A 15,000-nucleotide genomic window follows, 5' to 3' on the forward strand; every position below is an offset into this window, starting at 1 on the left:
GCCTTTTTCTTTCTTTCATCCTTTCAACCCATTTACATTCTTTTATTTATACTGCTCTCCCTTTCATTTCCTTTACACCCTTCTTTCACTCTCTAGGTCACTTGTTCCTTGATCCATTTAGATTTCATTCATTTATACTTGGATATTTTTAATCTTTTATTTATTTTAATATTCATCCTTTCCATTTTCTTCAAACAATGGATTTTCATCACTTTTCCCTTTTTTTGTTACTCGAAAAGAAACTAAAATTATTATTATTTTCCCCTCCATTTTCTTCTCACAGTTTCTTCTTCTAAATCAAAATGTTTCTGTCTTCCTTTAGGTCACTTTCTCTTCTTCGCCAACTTTCGTGGTTCCTTTGCACCATGTACTTTTCATGCATTCCATTTTTCCTTTCACCTTTTTTTTGATCATTTCAATCTTTTATCATTTCTTTGATCCTTTCCCTAATTCATACATTTTGTTTATTTTACTGCTTTCTTCCCTCTTTTCCTTCCAACCCCCCCCCCCCCCCCCTTCAGTGTTTATCTTTCTCTCTTCCTCGAGGTGTATTTCATTATAGAACTAATTAACATGTCCGTATCGGCTTCCTCTGTTCAATTGTGTAAATAAAGGCAGGCAGGACTTTAGACGCCTCTTTAATGGGTCCTCAAGTGCCAAAGGGGCATTCCATCAACTTCCCCTCTTTAACACACACACACACACACACACACACACACACACACACACACACACACAGGTTTCAAATTTCATCAGGAAAAATTCAATTTGTGCATTGTGTGTATGTGTGTACACGTACATGTGTGTGTATATATGTGTCATTTTTATGTGTGTGTATATGTGTAGTTGCTTCGTAAAGGTTTTAAATATAGAAAACATTATTCATCACTCTGACACACACACACACACACACACACACACACACACACACACACACACACAGCTCTAGACAGCTAATAAACCCAACAAATTGAAACCCACTATAAATCTAGAGCTAAACATATATACTTTTTTATAGCCCTAGAATCTCCTGAAAGTAACACACACACACACACACACACACACACACACACACACACACACACACACACACACACACACACACACACACACACACACACACACACACTACATTTTGTTTCATGCAGAACATCTACAACTTAGGTTTCACACATGAATGAAATATTAATTTCTCAACTTGACCTTAACAGTTAACCTTTTTTTTAAAAACCCTCATTTTTTACACTTCTTTCTTCATTCTCTTAATTCACCCATAACTGATCCCTCTATCACAGCTGACAGCAAGATTTCAATGTGCTTCCCCTTTTTCTTTCTATTGTTTTTTTTTCTAATGTTGCCCCTTCTATCTTTCCCAACCTTATGTTATTTCTGCGATCGCTATTTTTTAAAATTTCGCTTCCACTGTTGTATCTTTCAATTGTTTTCTTCCTACTCTTTTCATTCATTCATGCAGTCAGTCATTCATTCATTCAGACCATCAGTCCTTTAATCAGACTTCTATACAATGAGTCAATCATTCAATCGGTCATTCGGACTTCATTCGTTCAGTCAGTCATGTATTCGTTCAGACTTTCAATTATTTCATCATATTATACTGCAGTCATTTATTCATCCAGACTTCAGTCATACAGATGATGTAATTCATTCACTTTGTCAATCAGTCAGTCAGACATTCGTCGAGACAAATCAGTGTCATGTACATGTCAAAATAATACTCTAGGGTTCAAAATTTTTAAACTGACACTATGTGGCGCAAACTATATAAACAGATGTTTATGTGCTTCGTGAACATCCCATTCCACATCCTTATTAGCGACGTTCAACAATAAAAAAAACTTTATTGAGGGTGTTTGTGATTCAATTCTATTCAATGTTATTGTATGTATTGCAGTTTTAACAATTGTCCTAAAGCAGCTTTATAGAATTAAACAGATCAAGCATCATAATTTAATCCCTATATCTCTGAGATGCCCAAATTAGAGCCCACAATAACTATAAATCACTAAGAATATAAGTACTAAAGTAGAATTTTAAAAATAAACCTACATTAGCTAAGCGGATTCATGTTTTATGATTTTTTTTAATTATGAAATCATAAATTGGAGGAACAATTGCGATTTTAAATGTAATATAATTTTTGGCAGACTTGATTGCTGGCCCTTCATTGGAAAAATAAATCAACAAAATTTTATATTTTATATTATTGTTGATTAATATATATTAAGTTGATTGCATTTATTGCATCCTGGTTTTGACAAAAATCGGAGCTGTTTTAGAGAAAATCAGCAGTGAACTCGGCCACGGCATCGCACAAAACACACTCGCAGCTTGAAGTCTTCTTGTGCCACGGATCGCACACTGATTCGAGCATCAAACCGCAAGCTCGGGGGCATTTTGTGCAAGAAAAAAAGCGTGACGAATCAGACGGAAAGTGGCGACTGAAAAGACACTACAAAGAGGCCGGAGCTCTCCAAACGCGCTAAACAGCTCGAACTTTAACCTCTCGGGGGGTTTTGCTGATTATTACAAACAGAGCTCGAGGAAGTTGTGATCGTTTATCGGGAAAAGACTGGAACAAAGACAGAAAGAAAAAAAAAAAATCATTTAATATAACTTTTACATTTATATGAAATCAGATCTAATATTTCTCTAGTAACAAGCTTTAAAAAAAAACTCCGGAAACGAAAGACTAACTAATAAATTGTTAAAAAAAAATTTTTTAAATTGAAGAACCATGCACTATAAAGACAAATGTTTGGGGGGGGATTTTGTGCCTATTCTTCCACAAGGGTATTAATAAAGTCAGGTATTGATGTAGGTGAGGTGAGGAGGACTGGGGTGCAGTCAGCATTCACATTCATCTCAAAGGTGTTCAATAGGGTTGGTGCTCTATAGCAGTAAAGCAGATCTTCATGGACCTTTGTGCACAGGGGCACAATCATGGTGGAAGAGTTTTGGGTCTCAGTTTAAACGAAGGGAAATTTTCATCCCAGCGCATCCAAAGGCATCCGATACAATTGTGTGCCTCCAATTCTGTGGTAAAAGTTTGGAGGAGAACCACATATGCACATATACAGTTTTGAGAAGAAATCGTGGACGTTCTAATGATCGTTATAACACGGTGCTAGTTTTGTCTCTCTATCGTCTTTCTTTTGAGAGGAGCTACGTTATCCAGTGTATAGCGGAATGCGGTAGACATTCAGTAGCCCAATTGAAATCTATGGGGCCAGACGGTGATCCAATCGATACTGATAACTCTGAGAGATTATTGATAACACTTGTTGCGGTAGCCGGCGTGCAAGTCTGTTTAACACGGTATCGTAACGAGGTAACTACGCTATGGGAGGCAGATTTTAAGGAGATGAGTTCAAATTCTGAAATAAGTTCAGACTGAAGAACTATATTTTCGATATTTAATCCAAATGTTTGTATTAAGAGGTATAGTTAGTGTCCACCACTATGAGTGGGTCCAATTCCATTCTGATTTCCTGCTACCGATTCAGAGCGATTTTTAATCAAAATTACAGACAATTAATGCATCGTTTAATTAATGCTTTGACTGACTAGACCGATTTTTAGAAGTTACATATTCAGCTTTTGGACAATTTTCATTGTTAAAAGTGTTACAGAAATAAAAAATAAAAAAACGGAAAACTAAACAGTGTGTATATCTATAGTTAATAGCTATAATTAATATTTATAATGTATTTAAATGAAGAAAAAAAAACCCCAGTAAAGTGATGTTGAACTTTTACAGAAGGAAAAAGAGAAAGAAGGCAGCCTAAGGAAAGCAGCTGTCATTGGAAGCTGAGGCTTGTCACGAGAAAAGCAGCTTTAACACACTCGTGCCTGAAGGCCACTGAACCTTCCGGAGTGAGATGACAGCGTCAGGAATGCAATTAAACGCTTCTTCTTCACTTGTGTGTGTGTGTGTGTGTGTGTGTGTGTGTGTGTGTGTGTGTGTGTGTGTAAGAGAGAAAGTGTGTTTAAACCATCCTCTTAACTATTCTTCTTCTTAATTATAAAACAAATTTAAATAAGATTTTATATCAGCTTACATGTCTAGTGTGTGTGTGTGTGTGTATATATATGTATATATCACACACACACACACACACACAGCTGTATGTGTATTTTAATGACAACATCTTGATGTGTGGCTGTTTATCCTTTTTTAAAATCACTCAGTTAGTCTGTCTGCTTTTTTTTTTTTTGCCCCTTACTTTCATTACCTTCAACAAATTATTAAAAAATAAATAAATTAAATAATATGGATTACCATCTTGTATCTTGCATCTTTTTTATATATATATATATATATATATATATATATATATATATATATATATATATATATATATATATATATATATATATATATATAATAGGATATAAGGGAAAAGTTGGATATAAGAGGGAAAAAGAAGAGAGATTATCAGGCAGAAGTATGAATCTGTAATTTTGAGATTCTAAAGTTCATTAGAGACCAAACACTTCTGTTCATTTATACAGAAGAAACAGAAATGTAATAAAATAATAAAGCTGCTGAGTCACAGTGCATAAACACACACACTCTCGCTAAGCGTCATCCTGACACACAAACACACAGCCAGACAATGGTGTGTTTGTACACAAGAATCACTAGGTGCATCAGTAAAGAACAGCATCTCTCTCTCTCTCTCTCACACGCACAACTGAGTTTGTTTAAATGCAAATATCTATCTATCTATCTATCTATCTATCTATCTATCTATCTATCTATCTATCTATCTATCTATCTATCTATCTATCGTCATCTCTTTATGTCTGTCTTAATGTTAATCTGTTAATTTATCTACCAGTCTGTGGGTGTGGGTGTGTGTGTGTGTGTGTGTGTTTTTATCTCTCTGTCCTCCTGCACCAACAACTGTGAATTTGTACAATGTACAGAAAGGTTGAAGCCCCGCCCACAGCCTCAATGACCCCTGACCTCTGCTCCTGAGTAGCGTTCCGTGCGGGTCACGAGGTCCTCCAGGTGCACGCTGGGATGCACGGGCATTTTACGGAACTGCAGGCTGAAGATCTCTCTCCTGGTCGCCGCGTCAGGGAGAGGAACGTACACGATCCGATCTAAACGGCCGGGACGCATTAGAGCCTGAGAGCCAGACAGGGAGAGAGAGAGAGAGAGAGAGAGAGAGAGAGAGAGAGAGAGAGAGCAAGAGAGAGAAAGAGAGAGAGAGTTTCGTGATGAACTAAGACAGATCCATTGTCCAGTGTTTATGTTGCCTATAGAGTAGACATAACGCTCGTATCACAGGGAAAGGTCAAAGGTCACTCTGCATCAGCCGGCAATAAAAACAACTCCAGGAAGTGAAGAGGAAATCATTGTTGCTCCATGTGAGCAGGTCTCTGTCTATCTCTCTCTCTCTCTCTCTCTCTCTCTCACACACACACACACACACACAAACGCACACGCACACACAAACTCTGTGTGGTGTGTGTGCGTGTGCGTGTGCGTGTTACATCAGCTGAACTGAGTGGACTAATTCTAACACTCCATCTGCTTAGAAAGAAAACGCACACTCAGTCCACATCTGTTTCTAACACACACATATACAAACACACACACACACACACACACACACACACACACACACACACACACACACTGTACAGGTTAAAGAAAATGACACCACCCCCCCCTCCCCAACACAAACACACACACACACACACACACACACACACACACACACACACACACACACACACACACACACACACACACACAGCTGGCCTGCTGAGTTTTAGCAGCATGTTTGAGGTGACCTACAAGACCAGCTGGTAGGGTCTGTAAACCTCAGTACCTGTGTGTGTGTGTGCGTGTGTGTGTGTGTGTGTGTGTGTGTGTGTGTGTGTGTGTGTGTGTACTAAAACAGAGTGTGTGCAAGTACGCCATGACATCGGGACTAGACATAAGGAAAGAAGGATGAAAGGAAGCAAACGTAAAGAAGCAGGGAAGAAAGGAATGAATTAAGTCAGTAAGGATCAAAGGAAAAAAGGAAAGTAGAAAGGAAGAAATGAAGTAAAACAGTAAGCATGTATGTAAATAAAGGAATTATGGAGATACAGATAGAAGTACAGAATAAACTAAGAAGGGATAGAAGAAAGGAAGTAACATATGTAAGGAATGATGGGTTGGGAGAAACTTAGGAAAAAGGCATGAAAGAAGCAGAGGAAAGAAGGAGGGAAATATAAAGGAAGGTATTAAGAAATTAAGGAAGGAAGAAAGTCAAGTAGTACAGAAGGAACTAAGGAAGGGAACAAAAGGAAGAAAGGAAAGGAGTAAAGAAGGATGATAGCAGTGAATAACAGTGAAATAACAGTGAAAGAACTAACAGTATAAAAAAGATATGAAGATGTGAAGGTTTCTTTGATAAACCATTTCGCTTTTTTCAATCACTTGGCCTCCATGTTTGTAATATATATACACTACCGTAATTTCCAGACTATTAAGCGCACCCATATATAAGCCGCACCCACTGAATTTGACAAATATTTTTATTTTGAACATAAATAAGCCGCACCTGTGTATAAGCCTGCACTACACTTAAACTACAGTCGAGCGATTTGGATAAAGCAAGGATAAAGCTGTGGTTTATCAGATGAGGGAACGGGAGAAGCTGGTTAACAGTGTATGAGCGAAAGCTGAGAGCTGATGGTTACCATCGAATCAGTTCACTGTTCTGTCTGTTACTGGTGGTAGCTGTTAATAAGCTGTTTATGTCTTTCATTCACTACACTGAAACTAATGAACTTTACACAGACTTTAATGAAAGACAGTGTCTGTTACACGGTGTAACGGGTGAAATATGTTGTGGCTCCTTTAAGAGCAGAGCGGCATTTTGGGAATAGCCTGCCGCCGCATTTTTCCGCTATTACTGCATGTGTGCAAGACCGAAGAATATGTCCTTATTATTTTCTGATGCTCATTTCTAAATTTCTTTGACTAACCCGTAAAGAGTTTTGGAAACTTGTCTGTGCTTATATGATTTCTGTTGCAACTGGAGTTAGCGAGCTCTCCCTTGACCCAGACTCAACGCCCTACAACGGCTTGTATTTAAACAGAAGCCTACCAAGAAAGTCATTGTTCACTGTCTTCCTCCTTCCTTTCACAACTATTTCTCTCAGGAGTTTCTTTTGGCATCGTCGTGCATTTAAAAAAAACTTTTTTTCTCCCGATGCCGTGCAGCTCAGAACACAGGTGAGGAGCGTTTTTTCGTTTCCGTTCGGAAATGTCATTGGTCTAATAATATGGGGTTAAATTTTTTGGCTTAAAAAACCTAGGAAAAATTAATAAATAAACCGCTTCGTTGTTTAAGCCGCAGGGTTCATAACGTGGGAAAAAAGTAGCGGCTTATAGTCCGAAAAATACGGTATATGGCCAAAAACATTTGAACACCTGACCTGATCTCCAACTGCTACCGCAAGCTTGAAGACACACGGTTGTAGGACGTTTTCATGACATTTTCCCTCAGAATGTTTAGATGTTAAACTAAAGTGTGGGAAAAATGAGTTATTAGTGTAGGAGGAACATCTTGGAAGCCAGCGCTTGCGTCTTCAGAACACTGCTGAATTTCAGTCCTTCTCGCGATAATGTTGGGAGTATAATCAAAAAGAAATGTCCATTAGAGACCAGGATGGAATCGGTCATGGAGTTCCTGTTCTAACACGAGTGGGATTCCTGGAGGTCTGAGATACCATTGTTCCCAAACAAGAAAGTCTTTGGATGGTGAAGCATGAAAATGTTCCAAACTTGTTTAAGTCTGCATGAGCACATAATCTCCCCGAAATCTATTCGAACATCTTTCCAGAAGAGTGGAGGTATTAGAACAGCAAACTGAGACTAAATGTGGAGATGTGCTTTACATGGAAAGGGTATTGACCGCTTTCTATACAATTATTTCTACTTTTCCACCGGTCACAGGTAGGTTGATCCTGCCACAGGAGAAACACACGAGAATGAAAACCGCAGAGGAACATCAACATTTTTCTTTAAAGGTGTCGATACACTGCTGCAAAACGGAGACAGGGTCTCAGTTCATAGTGGGAGATTTGGGCATGACAATGGACTTGCAACCACACATTAACACACACACATAAACACACCTCTTCTGGCAGCGGTAGTGTCCAGATTAAACAACAGGATACGAGATCTCGCTCAAAACAAGCACGGCATGAACTCAGTGTGCCATCCAACACACACACACACACACACACACACAATGTGGTGAGTGATGAAACTGACTCATTGAGAGATCCAGAAACACATCCGCTTCCTCTGCAGCATGAAACCAAAACATTTGGCTTGTGCCAGATACACACATACTATCAAGTGTGTGTGTGTGTGTGTGTGTGTGTGTGTGTGTGTGTGTGTGTGTGTGTGTGTGTGTGTGTAGGACTAGTCATTTTCGGCAAAGCTGTTCCAACAACCAAATAAAGAAAGAGAGGAGGATGAAGGAAAAACAGCACAGAACCGTAAATAGTAATTAACAGTACTGCTGCTGACTACTGCAGGCTCCACCCACCTATCAACAAACCCCACCTACATCAACATAGAAACCTCGCCCCCTTTTAAACAAATTTTTTTAAACAGAACGCAGGTAGTCGAGGTCGCTGTCTGTTGCCGAGGACAACCGGATCCTGGTGCCCGGCAACAGACATGCTTTTAGCGCAATGGGGCAGTTTACAGCGGCATTGTGAAGAGGAGACGGACACACACACACACACACACACTCACACTCACACTCACCTGTCTGCCAATATACAAAACACTGTAATTTAGTAACTGTGGGTGTGTGGAGACTTAAGGTGGAGAGGAAGGGAAAAAAAATAAATCATACACACGCAACTCAGACACACACACACACACACACACACACTCGGCCTGGGTGCTGTGTTTATGTCACCATAGAAACTTGTTATTAGTGCCAACTATTATATACATATCTCTTACTCTTTCTCTCTCACACACACACACACACACACACACACACACACACACACACACACACACACACACACACACACACACACACACACAGTAGTTATCGACCTTATGATCAAGCACGACCCGTATGCACCCATGTGCCTGTGTGTGTGTGTGTGTGTGTGTGTGTGTGTGTGTGTGGGGTTAAGACATTTACAGCAGCCTTAACTCATTTATAGAGATCCCCCTCTGGGGTTAACTAGAGGCCATTCTCTCAAAACACACACACACACACACACACACACACACACACACACACACACACACACACACACACACACACACCATAAAAAAAGGCTCTTAATTTATTTATTCATTTAATTTAATCAAGATGTATCTAACGCCCACCCAATCAGCAGCTCCAAAGCAACACGCTCGATCCGCCGTAACCATGGAAACAACTCGCTTGCGTTGTCTTTCGTCTCGCTTATATCGGAGTGTCCACTTCGATCGGGACACACATTGTCTCCTCCTCTCCCCTTCCTGTCTGTATCTGTATAGGCTGCTTTTGTGAAGATAACTGTAAATCCCCTAAATGAAAGAGTGCACTTCCACCTCCTCCTGCTCAGGTAATGAGTATGTATACAGCAGCAAAATAAAAAAAAAGGGGCGGTGGGTGGGTTAGAGAGAGAGAGAGAGAGAGAGAGAGAGAGAGAGAGAGAGAGAGAGAGAGAGAGAGAGAGAGAGAGCGAGATTGAGAGAGAGAGAGAGAGAGAGAGAGAGATGGAAAGAGAGAACAGAGGGGGAAGGGGGAGGAGGAGATGACAGGCAGGTATTAAGATTCAATTCGAAACAGGAAGGAAGTTGAGAGGGATGTGTTGAAACAGAGCAAGAGCAAGAAAGAGAGGGGAGGGAGAGGGAAAGAGAGGGATAGAGAAAAAAATGAGAAAGAGAAAGAGAGAGCGAGAGAGAGAGAAAGAGAGAGAGAGAGGGGGATAGAAAGCGTCTTTTCACACATGTTCATGTCGGAAAAATATTCAGGTCTCTGACATCATTGATATAATCATGTGCTTTATCTTTATACAGTGTTTGTGTAATGCAGAGGTTTGTGTGTGTGTGTGTGTGTGTGTGTGTGTGTGTGTGTGTGTGTGTGTGAAAGATTTACAAGGTTTCACAGAAAGGCTAGCTGGGCGTGCTGAAGCAGCTGTTGTCTAATTGAGCCCTGCCAGTCAGACAGATTTATACTCTCTCTCTCTCTCTCTCTCTCTCTCTCTCTCTCTCTCTCTCTCTCTCTCTCTCTCTCTCTCTCTCTCTCTCTCTCTCTCTCTCTCTCTCTCTCTCTCTCTCTCTCTCTCTCTCTCTCTCTCTCTTTTTATTATGTATAAGGTGTCCATGAACTGCCACAGTTTGTGACACACCAGTATGACTTTTCATGCAACCTGAGATAACAGACAAGAGTCAGAGTCGGAGAGAGAAGGCGACCTCTAGTATTTCATTTCAGGTTGCTGTCTTAACATTAGACAGAGAAAAAAAAAACAAAAAAACAGCAACGGATAAACAGTAACAGGAAGACGTGTTCCCCCGTTCAGCTTACATAAAAATTCAGGACGTCCGGATATACAAATCGCATGTACAGTTCACAAAAGTAGCAAACAATATTGACACGTGACTTTTCCAGCCATATGTGCTTCTTGCCCAAAATGTTCCCACAAACTTGGAGGCACACAATTGTATAGAATGTCTTTGGATGCTCTAGCAGGAAATAATCCCTTCACTTGAACTAGGAGACATAAACCTGTTCCAGCATGACACTACTAGCCCTGTACACAAAGCCAGCTTTATGAAGATATGCTTTACATGGGTCGGAGTTAAAGATCCCGTGCTATAGAGTTCGAACCTTATTAAACAAATTTGGGATGAATGTAAATGTTACGCTAAATACACCGCAGGCCTCCTCACCTCACCTACATCACTACCACCCTCGTGGTTGAATGTATCTCCACAAATCTCTACTGTCAGAAAAGTGACTGGAAGGAGTACCAAAATGCAGGACGCAAGCATTTGGGTAGTCTTTAATGAATGACCGGGGAGTAACTATGTGAACAGTTCCACGTTCAGTAATCCAAACGTGGAGGATTGAGGGCAAGGCAGAAAAACACAACTTGACTAAATATAAAAAAAATCAGGCACGCCGAAAAGGGCAAAATAAGGCAAAGCAAAAACACGAAAGCAAAAACAGTCCAGAGTCCAAACCGGTAATCGGGCAGGGAGGGCGGAACAGGAATGGGAACTAAGAACCAATTACTGGACATGTACGAACATCCTCGAGTCGGGGCACGAAGAAGGTCGAGTGCCAGCGGCGGACACAGCGGGACTTGAGGCGGACCTCCACCGGGTAGAATACCTTGGAGTGACCTCCAGGGGCGGGTCTTTGGTTGGCACCCAGGTTTCTGGCCGACGTGATGAGGTGGAGGGGCGCCTTCTGGGAAGACCACGACATCAGCGAAACCCAGGGGCCAGGCAAACACCTTGGAGAAACCCGGGGGCGGAATAACGTAGCCACAAGGCTCGGCCTTGCAGTGGTGCAGTGATCTTGGAAGTTTGGGAAAGCTGGGCAATACCCCCAGCCAGGCAGGAAGGCTGAGCTTAGACAGCCCCCCCAGCAGGGCTCAGGTGCCTGAGGGATAGCCGTCTGAAGAGTTTATCAAAAGACCAATTGGCGTGCTATAGATTGGGCAGGACGTACCCAAAAATACTCAGTTCTCTGCTGGGGACTGAGCTTCAAAATATCCACGGCCTCTGTTGTGCCCTTGACTTGCCAGTTTAAGGCAGGGCAACTCCATTGCTTTGGTGCATCCGCTGGGTCCATGTTTTGGCCAGATTATTCTGTCAGAAACAGTAAATGGTAGGACCCAAATGCAGGATGCAAATTGAGAATAAAGATAAATGGTCTTTTAAACCAGCAAAACAGAACAATAAGGGGCAGGCAGACTCAGAATCTAGTAACAGGATCAGGAGTAGGGAACAGGAAACAGAGCAGACAGGGTGGCAAGAATAATCTCAGGGACTCAAAGCGCTGGTGAGATAATCTGCCACGGAGGTAATGTCTTTGTTGTCCATAAATACCAGGTGGGGCGAAGGAAAAAAAACGCAAGATGGCCGCCGACCTGCAAACGGAAGGTCCTGACATCCACAAAATCTACTCAGAAGAGTGGAGGTTATTATAACAACAAATGGGGGCTCAATATGGAATTGGATGTTCAAAAATCTTATGATCAAGTGTGCAAAAAAAGCTTCTAGTGTAGGTGGAGCTTGGCCTTTAAGATGTAAATTTCAGTACAGAGGATAATACAGAAAGTCTCAATGGCTAGAATGCACTAAACTTAAGTAATTAAGAAAGTAGATTAGATAGATAGATAGAACATCCTAGGTTGCCTATATTCAATAATTTTCAATAATCTATATATCTACTTATTTTCTTGTTTCTAGATCTCTCTATCATTACTCAAATTTAGCATTTGTGGAACTTGAACTTAAAAACAAAACGGAACTGCCGTTCATTGCTATTGAAAGAAGAAAAAAGAAAAAACACAGTCAAAGGGTAAAAAGAGCTGGGGGAAAAAAAAAATACAAATTGCAACAGGCGTGTAAACTGCACCGTGTTAGACGATACTCAGGTTTGCGACATCAGCCTGCCGGTCTATTCCAGTCACTTCCTGTGTTTTACAGGAAGGGGGTCTGCTTACATACGCCTGACCTTGGATAACAATCCTGAAACGCTACACCATGTCCTGATCTATTTCAGCTTCCCTTTTTACTGTAAGCACCAGGCAGCATCCGCTTGCTGTGTACACTACACGGCTCCCAGAACGAGAGAGAGAGAGAGAGAGAGAGAGAGAGAGAGAGAGAGAGAGAGAGAGAGAGAGAGAGAGAGAGAAAGAGAAAAAAATTAAAGATTGACAGATCCAGATTCATGTGCTTTTTGAGCATCTCAGTCCACATTTGCTGTTATAGTGACCTCCACTCTTCTGGGAAGATGTTTACATGAATATTTGCGGCATTAAGCAGACGCCCTTGTCCAGAGTGACATACAAAAGTGCTTTGAACCTCTAGCAATGAATGAAACTACACTGATTTTGTTACACTAGATTTTGTGGAGATTTAAGGGTCAGAGCTCTATAGCAGGATATCTTCCTCTCCAACTTATGTAAAGCATATCTTTATGGAGCTGGCTTTTCTGAACAGAGGCATCGTTATACTGGAACACATTTGAATCTTCAACATTCAAATGAGGGGAAAATTTCGTCCTAGTGCATCTCACGATATATATAATTGTGCGCCTTCAAGTTTGTGGTAACACTTTCTATAATAGATTATTAAAAGGTTATAATAGATTATTAGAACAACAAATGGGGACGAAATGAGGAATTATATGTTCAGAACGCACATATCAATCTTATGGTCAGGTGTCTACAAAATTTGGTCCATTTAGTGGACTGATGTACTGAGCAAAAATGATATACTTGCATTATATCTGATCCCTGTGGTTTTAAATGGTGATGGGTTTAACTTATGTTTGCAGTCGGTATTTTTCCATATCAAGTGACAGGTCATTCATGCTGAGGTCTTCGACAAAGAATTCTTTTGCCGTAAAAATGCTAAAGTTTTTCGAATTAAAGTCTAGAAAATACATTTAGGTTTCGATGATGAAGATCCTGGAGTTTAACTCAAGCCGGATTGCGAACTCGAGGTTAATACTGCACTCGAAGTTTAGTTTACAGAGAGACACATTCCTTCTCTGTCTCTCTGTAACACATCTGACTGTCAGAGAGCCACACCTCTGATTGTATAACCACTCCGGATGGAGGTAATTCCCTTTGGCCCAAATACACCCAATAAAACATGCGCGCACACACACACCTACCTTTATTTTATGAGGACCGACCAAATGTCCCCAATATGTTTAATTATCATGCATTCCTTTTATTATGGGGACATTTGGTTCGCTTTCTCTCTGTCTCACAAACACGCACACACCTTTTTTTGTCTTTAAGAGAAATCAACCAAATGGTCCCAATAAGTCAAAATATCAACTATTCATATTATTATTATAAGAATATATGGTCCTCACAAACAAACAGTTTTTGACCAAATGTCAATATGAAAATAAGCCTATTATTATTATTGGACATTTGTTTTTTCTCTCTCTCTCACATACACAGTATACACAGTATTTTTCTTCTTTAGACGAACTCTCTTTCATGAAACACATTTTCATATAATATGGGGATATCTAGGCCTCACAGATGCACCTGCGAACAGTTTATTTTTATTTTTATGAGGACCAACCAAATGTCCCCAAATCATGTGATGGCGGTTTGCCCAAAGTAAAAATCAGGCTCTTTCTCGTCTTTTGAATTTCCCGCTGAGATGAATAAAGTGATCTTACGATTTCTTTGATACACAAACTTTGTGAATGTATCAGTTTATGAGGACCCATGTCCTCAAAAATCCAAATAATCCGACATTCTTATTATTATAAGCATAGTCGGTCCTCACAGAGAAAACACACACATGCAAACTCACACAGACCCATGTATACACACCACACACTAACAGTTACAGAGTTCTCTCACATGCAGGCAGTCTTTTCTTTATGAAAACCAACCCAATGTCCCCTAAATGATAATTTGCTCCTTACACACGTGTTGTACTTGATAAGTACTATGATCAAAATTTTCCTCACACACATGCAAACAAACCACTAAGAATGCACTAAAACATTAATAAACATAGTCATACCGTGTTTTTTTTGTTTTTTAAAAACACCCTCCTGTCAAACGTGTATTGTGAGTCAAAACAAACCACAGATACGGAGAACCCCGACCCATACTCACTTCATGTTTTTCCATTCCATCATGCTTTTATTGCTGTAGTTTCTATTAGACAAAAGTAACTTCTACTCGACGCTTCACTGTCAAAAAATGAGGGGATGGTTTCCTATGGCTCGAATT

The 15,000-nt window shown here is 40.3% G+C and overlaps 1 protein-coding gene across 2 annotated transcripts in view; it reads right to left on the minus strand.

Annotated features, from left to right (window-relative positions):
* Positions 1-15,000, minus strand: part of afg2a (AFG2 AAA ATPase homolog A) — a 79,319-nt gene that overhangs the window by 10,510 nt on the left and 53,809 nt on the right. Inside the window, exon 15 of one of the 2 annotated variants that reach the window (XM_083566027.1) lies at positions 4,991-5,155. The exons of the other annotated variant lie outside the window; for it this stretch is intronic. Coding sequence (XP_083422153.1) covers positions 4,991-5,155 — 165 coding nt within the window. The remainder of the gene's footprint in view (positions 1-4,990; positions 5,156-15,000) is intronic. 2 annotated transcript variants of the gene reach the window in all.

The sequence above is a fragment of the Silurus aristotelis genome (genome assembly GCF_946808225.1).
Source record: "Silurus aristotelis genome assembly, chromosome: 17".
Lineage (NCBI taxonomy): Eukaryota > Metazoa > Chordata > Actinopteri > Siluriformes > Siluridae > Silurus > Silurus aristotelis.